Consider the following 20,268-nt stretch of genomic DNA (forward strand, 5'->3'; position numbering starts at 1 on the left):
TCACCTGCCAAAGGACACCGGCGTTCCCACCGCCAGCGCCGACCGCCTCCACGCCTCCACGCCTCCACGCCTCCACGCCTCCAAAACAAAGTTCGTCATGGTGACCAGGGACGGTCACAGCTCGGGTGGGGGCAGTGTGGCGTGGGCGGGGCGGCGGCTGACGACCAGCATGCCTTGCGGGGATGTCGGTGTGTGTTCACCATGATGGGGAAAGGTGTTTGGGTTGGCGGCTTCGGCCCTGTTTGTGTGAGGGGTGTGTAACGTGTGAAATGTGCTCTAGTTCAGGCTGACGCTGAATTAGAGGTAGGCTCCTGAGTGAAGGTGCTGCTCATGCCATACCGGCTGTGTGCTAAATAAAGTACTCCCAGCCATTGCATTGGGTAGCAAATAAGCTCACTCGTCTCTCCAGCATTCTTCTCGGCGTAAAAACGCCACAATATTGTTAGGCTATTTGTTATAATTGACTGAGAAATATTGCATATGCTTAAGACAAAATTGTTCAAAAGGAAAAAAAACATTTCAATCATCAGGACGAATTTTTCACAGATTTCACACAGTCCATCTTTTTTCAAATGATGTAAGATATTAGTTAATATCTAAATGATAATTTATAATCTGTTTATCATCTAAAAACTGCAAAATTCTTCCTTTATAAATATCTTGTAATAACTTCTATGATTGCCCAACAGGTTTTCCTTTATAACTAACTCTTTCCAGATTTTGGGTCGTTTCACTTACAACATTTTTAATTTTCATTCCTGACATATCTGTAATAATTCTTCAACATGCCTTTTTCTTTGTCTTTCTCTTTTTAGGCCAACATGATCATGGCAAAAAAAAAAAAAAAACTCGCTCCTGTTTTCTTCATTTGGGTGAAGCCTGAATTATTATTATTATTATTATTAATACACAGGCCCATGTTTGCAAAGATTCCAGCATCCCAGAGACCTGCACTCCTAGACTAACGCCTTCTTCTCGTCTGGCTCTTTGTCTTAAAGAACATTTCTTCACGGCAGAGCATGGTGGCACCAAAGCTTAAGCAAGCACAGCCTTTCTTTCCTTTTTTTTCCTTTTAGAGCAGCTCCTTTCTTTCTCTCCGCTCCCCCTCTTTTGTGTGACTCCCCACGTGTCTAATACATTAGCGGCTCTAATCAGAAAAGGGCGGAGCTTCGTCGCCGTGTCCGATTTCACTGCGCGCTCGCGCTCAACTGAATTAGACAGACGCTCGTGCCTGGACCGTTATACTGCACAGAGAGGCTTCAGTGTTCCCTTTGATGCGCGTGGAACAGGACGGTGTATAGGACCCGTTGGCCTTTCTTTTTCTTTTTTTTTTTTAAATATACGGGCTGAAAGGACTCGGGGCTGAGCACGGCATTCACGCGCACCTGACGGGTGGCACGCTGGAGTGGAGATCCGATATTTGCGGCTGAAACACAAAAGCGCGTTTTTGTGGGCTGGATATGGATTTTAGCCTGGATCTGTAAAAACCTTATCTTGTTGGGTACACATCAGCATCCGAGCAGGGTTTGTGGAGGAACAACAGGAGCACCAGCAGGAGCCTCGATCTCATGCATGTAAGCAGATGCTTCATTCAGTGTCTTTTGCCAATCGATGCGCAGAAATGTCTTTTGCACTGGCCACAGAGGTCGCTTTATGTGCTTTCAAGACAAGCACACCCCTGAGCCATAGGTGATGTCTTTCCCATTCATGCATTTCCATTTTCAAACGCATGAGCCGGTTATCAGACTGGCACTGTAGGAGCAGATTCATTCATCCCAGCATCTCTGCTACCTGCCCCATTTATTGCAATAGCTGCAACCCTTTAACACGTCACGTTATCATGCAAAACACATGAATGATCACTGTAAGTGCACATTCAACACTGGGCATTTTGCGTGGATTTGCTGTAGGACTTCAGGGAAGTAGCATTGTGTTATAGTGATCAAGACAGAAGCAGTGATCTTTGTACAGTATAGGGGCAATCCTGATCTCTTCTTTTACAATTTGATAATGTATAACTTTATAACTTAACACCACATTCTTTAACTCTTTTGTATGATAAACCAATAAGGTTAATATCTTGTGCATGCATTAAGCATTGTAGACAGATACATGAACTAAACATGTAGATTAATTGCTTATACTTGCTATTTAACAAAGCGATTATACATTTCACATCCATGTCGAATTCACGATTTGTACAGCAGTATTAATCTGGTATATTATTTTATCACTTCTCATATAGACAGAGAAGCAGTCACTGTATTTGTACAGGTAAATTTGGGCAACCTCAGTGTAAGTGGTCAAGGAGTGATCCTTTCTCCTTAAACGGACGTGCATGGAAAATCAACACTCATCATAACTAGAAACATATGGTCATTTGCTGACCACATTTAAATTTTTTTGTCTTAGCGTCAGTCGGAGCTACAGCTCGGCTTAGGCTGTGATGCCTCCTGGAGGGCTGTGGAAATCTTTCTGCTTGTGCGGACACCTCGCTGGTCTAATGATGACAGCTAACATTTAAGTTTAAGTTCCTCGCGCAACTCAAGGGACACTGTTAAATCGACCACAGTACATGCACTTTAAAAATTCTGATGGTAATAAAATTGCTAAGCTGTTTTACCTATATATATAGGTTATATACTCTGATGCTATTCATGCACACTTTCACACATGGATTTATTTAGAGTTGACAATCCCACTGTTGGCTTATTTTTTTAATGGAAACTTAATAACCCAGGGAAACTCACACAGACATGGGTAAAGCATATAAAGAAACTCAACATAGACAATAGTCCAAGTTCAAGATCAACCCGGGGAGCTTGAAGCTGTAAGAAAGCCATCTACCTGATGCAACAACTAATAGCAAGCAATAACATGCATATTAATTCATTCATTCACATTCAGTAACCACTTAAACCAGGTCGGGTCTGGGAGACATTGTAATAAAGCGCATGTCAGGTCAGGAAGTACGGAACATGTGCATTCCCAGCGTGGGTTGTGGATCACAGAGCTATAAAATATAACAGTGCCCAGTAAGGGGCAGTCTGTTAGCACTGCTACTCGTCATCGCTTGGATTCCGATCACAGAGCTGCTCTTATTAAGGACTGATTCCTTTTAATGTTACTGGGACACACATGCTAACTTAAACCCTAGGAGAGGGTGTGTTAGGATGTCAAGGGCATGATACTATCCCACTGTACACTTTGCTTTAAAAGCATCTTGATTACTCTTGTACTGGGAGATTTGGTGATTTATTTATTTTTTTACATTAGTAACTTGTAGTCATCAGTTTCCAGGAGTAATCTGTTTCTGATGAAGAACCAATTTGAAAATGAAGTAAAAATAAGCTTCTCTGCTCTTATTTAAACTATTGCACCAATGTGCATGCCAGCTCAAATGAACAAGGCAAATAGAATATAAAAAAAACTTTTCCTCTTTAGTGAGAAGGGGGCCATAATGGAGATACCTGATTTCATTTGTCACTTTTTTTTGTACCACAAACTGCTCTCTCAGTCCCTATTAATTCAGATTGATTTGCAAAAAGACTCTGTGTTAAATACCAAATACTAATGTCAGAAAATGAATGCAGCTGCACACACGCACACACACACACACACACACACACACAAACACACACATTAGAATGAGTACCAGATGACAGGAGTAAGAACTACATCTGATCTTCTGCCTTAAGTAGCTGGAGGGAAACATTTATACAAGAATTACACAAGAAACTCCAAACCCTCTCCACTAGCTTAGGGCATCCATGAAATGATCTGTTTCTTCTTTTCTTGATCATCAGTGTCTTACCACATGAACCAAAACAATTCTGTAGTCTAACACTGAAAGCCTTCATGTCTGCAGATCATTCCATTTTAATCCGTTTCTTTCTATAGTTACACTACGCTTCCAGCCTGCTGGCACACTTGCTAAAGCAAAAGCTATTAGATCTGAATGCTTCAGGATAGCATTGCTGTTCTTTAATCTTCTCATTCTGCTCGTGCAACATCGTTAATGTTAAACATAATGATAAGGACAATAAAGCTGTCGTGTATGTGTGGTGACGTTTGAAATTTGGTTTTGTTGAATTATGTTTTTGATCATATTCCATTAAGATACTGTTCATAATATTAGTAATTATAGGATGTTGGGCTCATATGTATACGGTAGAAGATTTTTTTTTTTTTGCACATTGTTGATCTGTAAGTATCAGTCCAGAGATGTGCTTTAAAGTACAGACTACTGTATGTGCAATAAATACTTGAACCTACTCAGGAGAAATAAAAGGCACAGGAGCCAATACCGCTTCGGTTATATCAACTACCATCTTCAGTTTAATTAAATAGCTTTGAGCTGAGTGTCTGGCTCTGGTAGTGTTTTGCCCCAGTAATGGGTGTTGAGCTCAAGCCTAACTTCAGGCAAATGGTCTGGAAACAGAATGCTTAGAGATAAGGCCTGAGTTTGCCCAAGTCCTACAAACACAGCTGAGGCATAGTTCCTGTTCATTTCCTATAGAGTAATGAATGTAGACTGCCCTGTGTGAAAGTTTTAAAATGAGCTTGTCATGTAACTACAGTTTGTAGTTTTTTTTTTTTCTCTTTTTAACATTTAACATAGGGCACAGTGGCTTATTGGTTAGCACTGTCGCCTTGCACCCCTAGGGTCCAGCTTCGGTTTGTGTGCATGGTGTTTGCATGTTCTCCCCGTGTTTGGTGGTTTTCCTCCGGGTACTCTGGTTTCCTCCCACAGTACAAAGACATACAGATTGGGGAAATTGCTATTCCCAAATTGCCCATAGTGTGTTAATGATTATGTGTGTGTTTCCTGCAAAGGATTGGCACCCTGTCCAGGGTGTACCTCGTCTCATGCCCTAAGTCTCCTTTGTAAGATTTTGTTCATCTGCATTATTTTTTGCGTATTAAATTCAAGCTGGTAAAAAAAACCAAAACAGTTTACTTAGTTTGAGGGTCTGTAAAAATAAAATACAAACTCTTGGCTGTACAGTCAAGTCTAAACTGAGATTAATGAGACCCACCACTATATTATTCATGTGTTCTATTTTAATAACCTTGCATTACTCACATATATGCTGGTAAAGTCAGATTTCGTTTCGCAAATGTGTAAGAAAAGTACACATGCTTATTTTCTTCATTTGGACTCAGTAGGCAATTCAAGATATTATTCTAGAAACAATATTATGAACCGAACCAACCAAAGCAGGTATGTTTTTCTCATTATACAGTAAATGAAGCATAAAGCAACAAAATTTAAAGTTTTGCTGAAAGAGCAAGAAGGTAACTCAGAAAAAAATGCCTTTCCTTTTGTGTTTATGTGATTAAAAGTTTTCCTGAGCGTCCAAAATACCAGCGTAATTTCAGCACGACTACTGTGCAGTATATTGCATCTTAAGAAAAATCAACCAACTGAACTTCATGAATTCTATTTCATCGAAACTGTGATATCCATAAATACATTAACATGTAAATCCAGTCATTTTCTTTCTGTAACTTTAAATACAATCTGTTTGGATGCTTTTTAATCGCTCAGAGCGATTAAGTCCGATCTGAGCATCACTGCATTGTTTCTAATGGCTGGAATGTGAACGGGGGACGCAAGAACTCAATAAACCACAATTCCTGTGTTTAACATCTTGACATCTCCAATAACCCAGGCAGTCCATGCTTGTTAATAATTCAGTGATCTCGTTCCGCCCGCTGTCTCTGTTTTCCTTTTAAGTTTGAAGTTTTATTTCTCTGGAGAGCATGCATCACACTACAGTTGTTTCGCCATCCAGGTCTGATCACAACATGGAAACCGCAGGTTGTATTAGATTTGTCTTTGTCACTAACTACTTAGAGATGCTCTCTCTCGCTCTTTCTCCTTCACTCATATACTGTTCACACACTCACACGCACACACGTGGCGATACTGTACTGTATATGTGCTTCCATGAGGATGGACAACGGTCTCATGTGTCATAATACAGTTAGACTATTTAATTTCTACCAATTGAAATCCTACAGGGTATAAAATAAAAGAGCTAAACAACTGGTATGAATTAATTCAGTATTTAATATAGTTAGTACTGTATATGTATATACTTACAGTAGTGTGCATATATATATATATATATATATATATATATATATATATATATATATATATATATATATATTTGTGTGTGTGTGTGTGTTTGTGTGTGCTAACCACTAAGCCACTATGCCGGCAAATAAAAATACTATTACACTATTCATTGATTTGCTTTAACTGTACAAATTGTGTCTTAATAAATTCCAATAGAAGTTTAACTAGAATAGTGGAGTGCAGTATGTGACAATACGTTTTGTAAATGGAAACGTTTGATATACTGTAGTGTAGTAAGTTCCTTGAAGGCTAGTCAAAACTAAAACAAACATCATATTTCACCCTTGGTTAATGTTTCATGGATAAAAGAATGGCCTAAACGTTCCAACAGAGAAAGGACACTCGGTATTGATAAAATATATTCTTTGGAATCGGAGAATTAAAAGAAATGAAAAGAAAGGAAGTGCAGCGCGTCCAACCCAGTGATAACGTAGACAGTGCAGGTTTACAGTGAAAGCAAGTGGCCCACAGGAGCATGTGGTCTGGCATAAAATATGTATCACCTGGACCTGGCTGGGTCACTGCCTTGAAACCCTTGCTTTGTTTCCTCTGGCCTCACTTCCAGCTTGGAGGGGAAAAGTTGGAGGCCCTGGTGTTTATAGCTGTGCATTTCTGTGGTTACTACACTTTTTCAGGACGTTTCATATCCCATTAAACCTGCTTCACGAAGAGGCTGTAAAAAGCGAACAAGTGGACTGTGTGTGTCTGTTGTAGGTAGAAAACTGTCCGTTAAAGTCTTCCACTGCACTGTCACTGCCGGCTTGCATCATTTGGTATATCTGTAAATCAAACCAAATTCTGACCTCATTTCTTCACTTGCCCCTGACAGATCCTGTGGTTTTGTGTATGTATCAGTAGGTGGTGTTTTCCGCAGCCTGGATGTACAGTGTGCAAGTGGAGCTAGCCACGAGTCACATTCTGGCATTTATAACGGCCTGCAGTAGCATTTCAGGCCCATATCGATGATTTACTGTTAGGAAGTGTTTGTTGAAGTGCACAGAGGGTATTTATACACTAAAAATCGCAGCGTGTAATTGTGCCCAGGAGCGTAATCGCTCCAGAATTTCTTTATTGCAATAAAGACATTCTAAGGGTAGCATTTTTTTCTTGCCATGTGCTCAGTAAATGAGTCTGTGTTTACACGTTCTAAAAGATACTGCAATAACTCTGCTATTTTACTACTTTGTGGAATCGTCAGGTTGATATGATTTAGTGTTTGACATACTCATATTAAAAAGTCAGAAATAGGTCGCACAAATACAAAAGCCTTACAGTCCCTCTGAAACTTTGTTTCAAGCTGATATTTCTGTTCATGCAACATATAAATGTTTTATTCAACTAGTGTGAACTTGACTGGGGTTTCTGTAATTGTCAAGTCAGGTAAAGAAGAAGTCATTTAAACAGAACTGTTAATTACAGCAAAAACAGTTGCAGAATTTGAATAAAGATGGGTATAAGCATAGATTGCGGATATATAGTTTAAAATCTTTCCGTTCAAGTAAATTTGTCTTTTGATTTTTATGCAGTTGCAAAGTCAATATTCAACTGTCTAGTAAAGGGTTTCACCAATGCTTCCTCCGATTTTCTCCACGCGATATACCGAATGTTAATGCATGCTAAAAATGCACGGAATTTTTGTGTTCTACGGCTCAGTCGGTGTGCTACATCTGCTGTCCCTGCTTAGAGCGCTGTGTTGCATGTAAAAGGATCGGTCTCCATCCGTAAAAGTTGTCGCTGGCCAGGCTCCGTCTGCCACCTTTGCCCCAGGGCTAATTCTCAGATGACAGCTGGAAGGCTATATGCAGAGGGCTTGGGCTTTGTACTTGTCCAAGTCTTAGACAGAGAATTAGGGGTGCATTCCTTATTTTATACCCATTCAGCTGTGGGATGCATCATGTCTGCATTATAATGTTAATGTATAATACCTGTTGATAAGGAATGTGTATTATTTCTGTATCTGCTGTTGAAACATATATCTTATGTAAATCATTTAAGACAAAGGGCACTTTTACTAAATCATTCTGACCACACGTTCTAGAGGGATGCTTTATCTTCATAAGCAGATAAGTGTGAGATTAATGTGTAAACATTTTAAGATTTATTTTTTAACATTTTTATGCTTTTTATCAAACTGTATATATTATATAAATATATTGCCTTAATTCTGGATTCTCCTGGACAAAAGAGTAAAAAAAAAAAAAAAAAAAGATGCTGTAGGGAATATCATGTCTCACAAAAATCTGTACTGCATGTCTTCAGGACACACTACATACTGCACCACGCAGATCCTGATCTCCAGCTGTTCTGAGCTTGCCATTGAAGTGCTGAAGTGCAGCCATGTAGCTTAGGCAGTGAACAGAAAAGGTCCCCCACTGCTAATTTTCCTCAGACGTCCCTGTCAATCATTTAGCCTGGCCTGTTTATTCTGTGTGATCGAGGGGCAGTTGGGACCTTGACATATTTTAATAAGCTGTTAAATATAAGAATATATATAAAAAAAGAATGTTGAAATAGTGTGGTAATTCGTGACTCTGGAGCCTATTTAACTTGGCTTCTATTTGTCTCTGTGTTTCCACTGAGTCTGTTATTTGCATTAAGGAGAAACTGAGGCTGTTGCAGTCCTAACCAGTGCCTGCAGGGGGTGCCTGCATACCCCCAACTGCAGCGTAACCCTCAATACTCCAATATTCAACACCAAACCTCATAACGCTGTAGACAGAGATTGTTCTATTGACTGTAAGCCTATAGATTTTCTTCCCAGTATACAGTAGATGTATATTAGTCAAGCACACTTGTACATCCTCTTGCTTGCCCAAATGTACTTGTGCAGTATTAGACTCATATAAACACTGTGACACGAATGAAATTGAAGATGTACATAAAAAGGACATCATGTATAACATGATAATGCAGTCTCTGTCCACATTCAGGCCACATGTTTTAAATCTTTTCTCTTTGCTTGCATCCATTGAGTATCCTTAGAAGAAAATGTATCCTAAAATGATTGAAAACTGAGAGTTTGTGGTCTAGACTACTATAATAAAACAAAACCGAGCAAACAACTAGATCATTTAAATGCAGATTCTTTTTTATTTTTATTTTTGTGGCTTGTATGGATGCACTTTGTCAGGAGTATTGACAAGGACAAATTGCAGTCATAATCTGAGCATAAATGCAGTCTTCAGTGATGGTCCAAGTTATTCGCCAGTAAGGTTTGGAGAGTCGTACTTCCACTGACAAGTTGCATGCCTCCCCAGCATAGCGCAGGCTGAACTCAGGGGTTTGGCCACAGTTTCAGCCAAAACTGGAAACTGTCTAATCTCTGTAATGTTTTTTTAGTGTTTTCTAGATGAAATAGCATCTGTAAGTCTGGCCACCTGTGGCCCTCAGTGGTCTGCATTCCCATAAGTGACAGGAGTGGAGCTGTCAGCTTCAACACACAATCCTGCCTTCTGTTTCTCTCTCTCTCACACAGTTTACTGTTACTTACATCTCCATTTTGAATACGTTTTTAGGAATTATGGTCTTTTGAGGCTTTTAGATTGCTTGTCCCATATTCAGAAAACATTATTTTATTCCTGAATTAAAGGTAGCTTGGGGAATGAGGTTAACAGGTTATTCCTGAAACTACCTCTAATAACCTACTGTATGTTGCAATCATGTCATGCATTCTTGATATAAATCCTATAAAAGCAGATTTACATTTAAGGTATTAAAATCTATTTATTCTAAAAATATTTAAGTCGGTGTATATTGGACCTATAGGAGGGCCTAGGGGGGGTCAGGCACAGCCAGCCGCACCCTGAATTTAAGCAAGGCCATCCATCTGAACACTCTGGAGTGAAGGATATACTTACTGTATGCACTCACTTTCTGTATGCAGCTCAGGTTTGTTTTGTATCCAGAGCCAGTCGCAGTAACACTTGGTGCAAAATGGATAATTAATCCTGGGTGGGAGGGACTCCTTGGGTTTGGTCTCACCTTACATTGTTTAATAGCTACAGTACAGTATAGCTTGCTAGGTGACAAACATCTTTGCTTAAGTGTGTGCCTTTAACAGCACCGTGGTCCGGGTTCTATCCCTGCCTTCGGTCTGTGTTTGCAGTGGTTTGCATGTTCTGCTTGGTGGGTTTGCTCCGGGTACTCCTACTGTAGTTTTCTCCTACGGTCCAAAGATGCAGATTCGGCAAATTAGTGTTTTCAAATTGCCCAAAGTGTGTGAATGAGCATTTGAGTGTGTGCATGTGTGTGCCCTGTGATGGATTGGCACCCTGTCCAGGGTGTACTCTGCCTCATGCAAGTCTCATGAGATAGGCTCCAGGCCTCCGCGACCCTCTATACGGGATAAAATGCTATAGATGATGAGTGAGTCATGATGAGTGCATACAGAGATATGGTAGTCGCATTACTGTATATCACTTTCAGTTGACATGTACAGTATTAGTACTTTGCCTACACCAGACCCCATGACCTTTTCCATTGCTTTAAAGTCCAACCTTTATGACCCCTAGCAGATTTAAGTGTTTTTTTTCTTATTAAATAAAACTGGCAGCATGTAAGAATCATTATGTTTTTAGAAGAACACTGTGTAGAACATTGACAGAGAGCTGTTCTCCAACACAAATGTACTCTACACCAGTGATCCACACCAGGCTCTTTATGCATTCCAGTGCCTTATACACAACAGTGGTGGAATTTGGCATGTGTCTGGTGTGTGAATGCATTTTATTAGTGTGATTCCAGGCTGTGATCTGTTTTATTTTTCTGTGCTTGCAGGTGTAGGAGAACCGTGCTGTGATGAATTTATTCAGAGGCTTTGGGGACAATAGCTGGAGACCGAGGATGTTTCTGTTTGTTTTTTTAACTGTGCATTCGTTAACTAAAATGGTCAACGCGGATCCAATAGCAAGCATTCTGGAGTTACAGTTGGATGAAGAACAGCCTGCAGGGACGATAGTGGGTGACATCAGTGCTGGGTTACCACCTGGAGAAACAGCCACCCTTTACTTCATCTCTGATCATGTGGACACAAACCTGGGAACTGACCTCAACATCGATGAGACCACAGGTATAATCAAGACTGCTCGGCGTCTGGACCGGGAAGAAAAAGACCATTATAGCTTTATAGCAGTTACCATGACCGGTATCACAGTGAAGGTGTCCATCACAGTGAATGACATTAATGATCATGCTCCAGTGTTCCCCAAGAATAAGGCCTATTTAAAGATCCCTGAGCAGACCGCAGTGGGGACAAGGTTTTCCCTGGAGCCAGCCACTGATGCAGACAAAGATCAACTCACCACCCAGGGTTATGTCATCAAAGATGGAAATGTGGGGCAGGTGTTCAGACTGGAAACTAAGAGGGTGGCAAATAAGGTCCTTTACTTAGACCTTGTTGTCAATGGTGTCCTTGACAGAGAAAAGAGGGCTTCTTACTCTTTGGTTTTAGAGGCTTTTGATGGGGGATCTCCTAAAAAAACAGGTCAAATGACTCTGGATGTGACAGTGCAGGACATTAATGACCATGCTCCTGTTTTTAATCAGAGCAGATATCATGCCATCATCTCTGAAAGTCTCCCCCAAGGTAGCAATATCCTACAAGTGTTTGCCTCAGATGCAGATGAAGGTGACAATGGTCTTGTGCTTTATGAAATAAACCGCAGACAAAGTGACCCTGATCGATATTTTGTCATTGACCCTCATTCTGGAATCATCACACTTAACAAGCCTTTGGACTATGAAGTCAGAAAGGTCCATGAGCTCGTTGTACAAGCCAAAGACAATGCCAGCCATCCAGAGGTCACTAATGCATTTGTCACTATCCATGTTCGTGATTACAATGATAATCAGCCCACCATGACCATCATCTTTCTGAGTGAGGATGGGTCACCACGAATATCTGAGGGCGCCCAGCCTGGGCAATATGTTGCCCGTATTTCAGTCTCCGACCCAGATTATGGTGAATATTCAAATGTCAATGTCTCTCTAGAAGGTGGGGATGGTAAGTTTGCCCTCACCACTAAGGACAGCATCATCTACCTTATCTGTGTTGATCAGGTTTTGGATCGTGAAGAGAGAGACTCATACGAGCTCCGGGTCATGGCTACAGATTCTGGCACCCCACCACTACGAGCTGAATCCTCTTTTACAATCCAAGTCACGGATATCAATGATAATCCCCCACTGTTTGATCAGCAGGCATACAAACAGACTATTCCAGAAGTGGTTTACCCTGGTAGCTTTGTGCTACAAGTAACAGCACGAGACAAGGACCAGGGTCCAAATGGCGATGTCCGCTACAGCATCCTGCCCAACAAGGGGACACATTCGAATTGGTTCACCATTGATGCTGTGACAGGTATCATCACGACAGCTACTGAGCTGGATTATGAGACCCATCCAAAAGCAAGTGTCAATGTAGTGGCTACAGATGGTGGAAAGCCCCCTTTATCGTCTACTGCCATGGTGGAAATCAGTCTACAGGATATTAATGACAACAAGCCAGTCTTTGGGAGCAGCTCCTATAATGCATCCATCAAGGAGAACACAGCTGCAGGGACCTGTTTCCTTGAGGTAGGAAGTTATTGAGGCTATTCTTTTTTGATAATAATAAGTAATTATTAAAAATGATTTTGGTAACTATTTTATCAAATCACCACCAGTGTTATCTATAACCAGTATCTAGACATTTTGTTCTGCCAGTTTCGGGGATAGAGTTGATTTACTTTCTTTGTTTAAGAGATGCATTTAGGAAATCCCATACAGAGATTTTTTTTTTACTTTACAAGCTGTATGTAAACAGACGAGGTCTCAAAAAAGCTAAGCAATCAGAATTTCACTTAGTTTCCATTTCATTTTAGAATCCCATTAAAAATTTTGAAAAACTTAAAAAAAAAATATTATACAACAGTTAGCTTAAGTCAAATAACTTAATTGAAATTGAAAGAGGTGTGTCCCAATTGAATGCTGATATTTAGTATATTTTGCCTGCGCTAGAGCACATAACCTTTTCGAAAGCTTCAAAGTCCAACCTTTATGATCCCTAGCAGAATTAAGTGTTTTATTTCTGATTAGATAAATGCTAGATGATTAACTGTTTATTACATTATAAGATTACAATTCATTTATACATTATATGAAATTATAATTCCCAGTTAGTATTCCAATTAAAAAGCTGGGGAGCAGAGCGCAGGGTAGACTGGATACAGCACCTGTTAACTCAGATACTGCAGAGTTAAGGACTTTACTCCTGGGCACAACAGTGGCAGCTTGGTGGTGCTGGGGCTTGAACCTCTGACCTTGTAATTCGTAATCCAGAGCCTCAATCGTTTGAGCCGCCAATGCCTATTGCTACACCCATTATGGGCTATATCAGCTATTATATCAGCTAGTCTACACATTCCTTGGCAGAACGCAACACTCTATCCAGCTGTGGCCTATTTGGTAACTACTAAATTTTCATTGACACAGAAAAGAATAAACAGCATCATGGCTATGGCCGAATTAAAGCTGATTTTTTATATTCAGTACAAAAGCACCCTTGCAGGATTCCCTGCAGTTTCAATCTGGGTTTGTGCATAACCATTCTTTAGAGTAAACTTTTGGTATAGTTTGGTGGTTGTTTCATTTATGGTTTGCCATTGCCTCTACCACATTCATATATGTTCTGTGAGTTTCACATCATCCCCTGCCATCCTCCTATTGGTGACATTTTAATATGCTCTACCAGGTAGTCTGCCAGTGGGCACATCCTTATGTGTTCTAAGACTACTGATCTTAACTAGGAAATAAAGAATTCCTGCTGAAAAATCTGTCTGAAACTTGTACAGAGTAAACACAGAGGTAGTCAGAGCCACCATGTCTATACTTAGACTTTCGTTAGACTGTTAATAATATTTAATTTGCAATTCTTTCTAATAACAAAATGGATCCATGTTTTATGCTGATTATGTCTTGATCTGCCTTAAGGCCAGTGTGATCAAATTAGCTAACATTAATAACTTAGGCCATTCATCTTCTCAAGCTAGTTTTGCCTTTGTGCAAAAGAAATTGTTTTCTGTTTTTCCTTCTTCTCTGCATACATGAACTTCTTGGACTTCAAAGGCCTGCAAGATTGTATGCTTTCAAAGAAGCATCTGTGCTAAAAACTGCTTCCAGAAAAAACAGTTAAGATAAATACCGGAATTCCACGTTGTTGCCGCTTCATTTCACTTTAATATTTGAAGATGGCAGTTGTCTGTGATCAGAGAAATTGGAATGTGGGTTCTGTGTAAAGGGGACGAGCAGAAAGGAAAAGGAAATCATAAGAGAAGTAGTTCTACACCGTGAAAAAGGGAATGTGAAAGGAGTAAAAGAGAAAAGAAAAAGGAAAGGAAAAAAACAACAGATCTGACAGAGCTTTTTCTTTTTATATACCAAAACCATTGATTGTTAGGCACTAATGATAAATGCTTTGGATTGAATATAGTTTTTTTTCTCTGTATTTCTTGGCAGTTATTATTATCAGACACCATCTTTAGATCTCATTTCATGCCACACAGCACTAGTGTTGGTTTTTCCCTGTTTTTAGAATGTCCTTTTATTTATTCCACTGCATTCCTCAAAGCCCCACTATACCAAACAGAATACTTGGCCAGTCCACAGGATGAGATTGTTTTAGCTGTAGCACCACTGCAAACCCCATACGGTTCCAGCCTCTCCATACCGCACACATGGGCATGCATAACTCCAAACCGGCTGTGGTTCCAGCTTCTGATCCACACAGACATAGAAATTGGTCTTTGTGGTAGGTTCCTCTCTCAGCAAGTCTGATTCAGATATGTGACATGAGTTTCTTATTACATAAAACATAGTGTTGTATTTTTACAATCTTTTTTTCGTTTCCTGGAAATGTTTAATTTGGAGTGTTCTGAAAATGAGCATGTAATTGGTAAAAATCTATGCAGTGCATGTTTTTATGTTAAGTATGGGCTTGCTACATTTTACTAAGTGTTCTTGAACCATCCTATTCATTTACTTGATGGATACTTTTTTGAAAGAGGAGTTATTTAGATAGTCTACAGCCTATAGAAATTAAATAGGATTTACCATGGTTAGGTCGTTGGGTACTGTAAGTTTAGTTAACCAAATTGTATTAAAAAAATTCTCCCCATGTGTGCTCACTGAAGGTAATTTCTTGGGTGTTGGTGGAGATAACCCATTTGTCTTTCTCTTGATATAGTTTGGTAAAAATGAAAAAATGAAAAGTTGAGAACGATTTTCCAGGTTCGAGATGCTCAGGGTTGTTCCATTACTCTGGTTTTAGCGTTATGGTTTTGTTCCTTCCTTCTCACAAGGTTAGGTCTGTTATACTGTAGTTAGCGATAATGATTTTCAAAGCTCCCGTTTTTTTCCTCCACAGAATTAAAAATGAATCAATTTCAGTTTACAAATGAAAGGGCTCACCTCAAAACGAGATAAATCAATTCCAGTAGTTTTAGAAGTGGAAAAACAGTATATAAATAGTTAATATTTTGTGCATAGTTTCTTTGAGTCACAGTGCTGCAGGGCTCCAGATGGCAACTAAAACGGTCACCAATGCGCCTAAATGTTTTTATTGTTTGACTAGTTTTTACCAGAACAGTTACCAGTGGCAACCGTCCACCAACAAACAAACTGAAGAGGCATGCAGTGATTTCTAATCCTCAGCGTGAGAGTACAGTGGAGCACATAATGGTATATCAGGGCTGTGTTCAAGAGCACTGGCAAACATTAGAAAGTTTATCAGACCATTTACAGTAACTATTGTACATTTTAATTTAACATTTAATATGGTAGTATAAGTTTCTTGTCTCCATGGCTCCAGTTTAATTCAACTGGGTTACATAGATTTGGCTGGTTAGATTAAAATCAAAAGGGTTTAATTTTGGCTCTTAAAAAAATGATAATGCTTTTAAATATTATAGGCAAACTAATGTATCTGAGAAAAATAATTTGCAGAACGAATGGACGTCTGAATGTAGTTTATCCCAATTCACAGTGAAAGCCTTCACATTATTGTCTAGAAAGATTTACTTGATATATTTGGAGGATTGTTCAAAGCATACTTTGACTTTTATTACATTTGAGACAGGAGATTTTGTGTTTATCAGATTTGTACTGACCTGAGGAGTAGCTGTTTCATATATGAATCATACATTGTTTTGTTTTTTTCCCCCCTAAACTATGATCTACCCAGCTGTGCTTGAAAACGTACCGTATCAATATCACATTGTGGAATTTTTACGTGTGTTATACATTAGACACGGAGATGTTCAAGAGCACTCTGGGGCCATTTTATCTATAGTATTTCATCACTCCACAGCTTGTGTGATGCAGGACGTTTATTATGCTTGTGCAGTATGTATGTGCATGCAAGTGCAGGTGGGGAAACAGTGCATAAAACTGCAGTAATTTTTTCCACCTGTCTCAGCAATCATACACGCTATGGTGTTAAGTAATATTTTTTGCTGGATCCACTTGGAAAGACTAATCAGATTTAATAAATCCATGTGTTTGAACACATCTGGGCTGTTGTTAGTGAAGGAAGCTACCCGGCACAGTTTCCTGTAATATAAGATCTGGCCTATGGTGGGGTCATGGTAAAACGTGCCCCACTAAAAATATAAGCCAGACATGGGCTACCTGTTCTCACGGACTATGGCACACAAGACTGGAGAGAACAAAGCGCTTTTTATAAAAGTTAAGTAAAGGGTACAGCAGAAACAAGCCGTATGTATAATAGATGTGTTGGCTCGTAGAAATGTTAGAGTATTTCTAATTCAATTTCATTTACTGTTTTTATTTGTTTTAATAGTCTCATGAATTTTGATACTTTTAAATGTAATTTTTAGATTATTTTTAAAATTTGGCCTATTTTTAATATAGGAAGACCATTCCTGTGTTTTATAGGCACAATAAGTTTGTGTGCAATCACTTAAAAATATGTATTTTTACATTATTAATCCTAAATAAAATATCCATCCATCTAGGAACCTCTGTAGTCCGACTTGAGACTATAGAGGTCTTAATAGTCTCAAAAGTCTGACGCAAATTAGCCTAATCGGCATGTCTTTGGACTGTGGGAGGAAACCAAAGTACCCGGAGGAAACCCACAAAGCACGGAGAGAACATGCATACAACTCCATACACAAAGAGACAAGAATCAATCCTAGCCGGGAATCGATCCCGGACCCTGGAGGTGCAAGGTGACAGTGCTAACACCACATCACCGTTGTGCACAGTAGACTGACGCTAAATAGTACTACAGTTTCAGAGGTTTGAAAATACTAAGGTTTTTTTCATATTTTCGCATTTTGAAATAATCAATACTTTTACAATGCTGATGTCTGTTTGATTTGGCTAACAGGAATTTGTTTTTTAAGCACAATCCTGACAGCAGTGACGTATGAGAGGTAGCTGGAAAAAAACTCGAGAGCAAAGGAAAAAAGATAAGAAATTGTTTCTTAGATTAGAAGAGATTCACAGTAATTGAGTGTGTGCATGACATGGGTAACTTTGTATGATTCAAAGACATGCCGATTAGGCTAATTTGCGTTCCCAAATTGCCCGTAGTGTGTGAATGAGTGTGTGTGTGCCCTGCGATAAATTAACACCCTGTCCAGGGTGTACCCTGCCTCATGCCCTAAGCCTCCTGGGATGGGCTCCAGGTCCCCTGCGACCCTCAATGCAGGATAAAGCGGTATAGAAGATGAGTGAGTGAGTGAGTGAGTGAGTAAGTGAGTGAGTAAGTGAGTGCAAGACTAATGTAATCTGGTCATTTCTTATAATACCTCAGGAACTTCCTGTGTTCTCTTTTGTTTTCCAGTTATTTTTTACATTTACATTAACATTGACAGCATTTAAGAGATTTAATGAGAAATGTGTCACGCTTGTACATACTGTTTAGGGTCCAAATGTCCAACTTATTAAAAAATGTATTCTTCTAGAAAGAAAAAAAAGGATTCTTCTATGGTTCTTTGCCTAGTCAGCCATTTTTACTCATGTCCAAGAAGTCAAACACTCTTTGTCAAGTGCATTTGTAAAATCCATCAAGCACCATGATGAAACTGGCTCTCTGCTGCAGAGGAGAACTAAATTTAGAGTTACCAGCCTCAAAAATCACCAATTTACAGCACCTCAGATTAGAGATGTTATAAAGGCTTTACAGAGGATAAGTAGCAGACAATTCTCAAAGACAAATACGATGATTGCATATTTTGGATGCCTTCAGCAATGTCTTACAATGTAGAAATTAATAAAAATCATGAAACAAAAAGCTTGGTGTGTCCAAGGTTTGACTGGTAAATATTTATTTTTATTTTTTGGTAAAATACTTTGCGTTTTGTTACATTTTGTTCGTTTCTTTTCTTTTCTTTTTTTTTTTTTTTTTTTTTAAAGATGAGGGATTTGGGATTATTTAGAAAGGAGAATTCAAGAGTCTACTGGGGAAAAGTCCCAATTACCTTATATGCAAAATTAATTAGCTTTTTGCTATTTTCACACTTGGTTGAGCAATAACATGTTTTTGAGGTTGAGTCTGTTTATGTATTTAACATACTGATACTGATAGCAATTGGAATAATTTCCAGTTGTTTTATTCCCTCTTTGTCTGTCATATTAAATCTTGCCTCCTGAACGTCTCCTGGGTCACGGTGGTCTTAATGGTCATCATAATCAAATTTCATGATGTGTTAGGGTAGAATTGTATGGATTTTCAACATTCTTGGTCTCAAAGACAGATGGTAGAGGCCTGGTAACATGGGACAGCAGGTCGTCTCGGGGAGTGTCTTCAAGGGTAACACGTTTCTGAAGCAATAACTTTCCCACAGTGTCAGATTTAGTCAATATCTCCTTGAGTAAACACAGATAATGGCATGAACAGCATGACACTCTGTCCTGACAGCATGTGTGTTAATCTGACCTCAGGTTTTAGTGCTAGCTACGGCTTGAAGGACAGAAAGAAAGACATTACAAAAAAGTCTGGCTATTGATGTCATTAATTAACAAAAACAATGTATCTGCCAAATACAAAGCTAATTAACAGAAACACGATTCTGAGATTTATTGTCACAATGGTATATCTACTTTAGTTATTACCTCACATTACGTTTTATGGCAGAGACTAATACCATGGGAATTCTTCCTTACGGTAAATCTGTTTAAGTTCAATTTTACATTGTTTTGTCTTAACCTAAATGTTTGCTCCAAGCTGTTTATTTTCCTGAAGGTCAGCAGGAGTTCCCAGTATGCTGTGTGTACTCACTTTGCTTTTTATACAGACTCACTGTCACCATGATGTATTTTTTTTTTTTTTTTCTTCTTTTTTCTCCCGGCTAAATTCTCACATGCATTTTCAGGATAGAGGTTGATCTGAAAAACTTCAGGTGACCGATACCGGTTGGAGATGTATTGGTCATAATCCTATTTGTTATTCCAGCTGCTTGTCTGTCTTCAGTCCAAGTTCTAAATCACCAATTACAGTGACCAAGTGCCAAATCCTGCAACCCCATTTATACACACTGCGTTGCATTTTCATATACAGTACATGCAACCATAGATTCTAATCAAGTAAGATCATTTGACATTATATAAACAAGAATTAAGCAATTTTTTCATCCCTATCTTCTCACGAGCAACAATAACACAGCCGCTGCTCTTGGACTATACCCATATTCAGCTGACATTGTTTATGGCTGCGAAGGTTTGCTTTTAACAGTGTGAGAGAGTACAAGCGTAGGGCGAGGGCAAATTCTCTTTAACAAACACAATTCCTTTTGAGTTGCCAACCTCTATAATCCTAATCCCTTGCCCAGAGAAATGAGGAATGACCAGAATAGTAGGCTGAACCCAGAAAAACAGGCCAACATCCGACAGTAATCTAAAGTATTTCTTTAGAAAGAAAAGAAAAATATTCTATTCCAGTATTTCTTCTTTCTCAACATATAGTCCTAATCATTTTTCTTTTTTTTTAATTCAGCCAAATGAGACGTATGGAAATGTGATCCATGTAGGGTGAGAGGAAGAGCCTCAAAGTGGAGATGTACAGTACAGTACACTTAACCTAATAGGATGGGGAGATATACAGTATATACAGTATATAA

General features: G+C 39.1%; 1 protein-coding gene across 1 annotated transcript in view; it reads left to right on the forward strand.

Moving 5' to 3' along the window:
- Positions 1–1,293: 1,293 nt before the first annotated feature.
- Positions 1,294–20,268, forward strand: part of dchs1b (dachsous cadherin-related 1b) — a 90,004-nt gene continuing 71,029 nt past the window's right edge. The window contains exons 1-2 of the mRNA XM_053476349.1: positions 1,294–1,574; positions 10,925–12,721. Coding sequence (XP_053332324.1) covers positions 10,946–12,721 — 1,776 coding nt within the window. The 5' untranslated portion in view covers positions 1,294–1,574; positions 10,925–10,945. The remainder of the gene's footprint in view (positions 1,575–10,924; positions 12,722–20,268) is intronic.

This window comes from Clarias gariepinus, chromosome 17 (assembly GCF_024256425.1).
Source record: "Clarias gariepinus isolate MV-2021 ecotype Netherlands chromosome 17, CGAR_prim_01v2, whole genome shotgun sequence".
NCBI lineage: Eukaryota > Metazoa > Chordata > Actinopteri > Siluriformes > Clariidae > Clarias > Clarias gariepinus.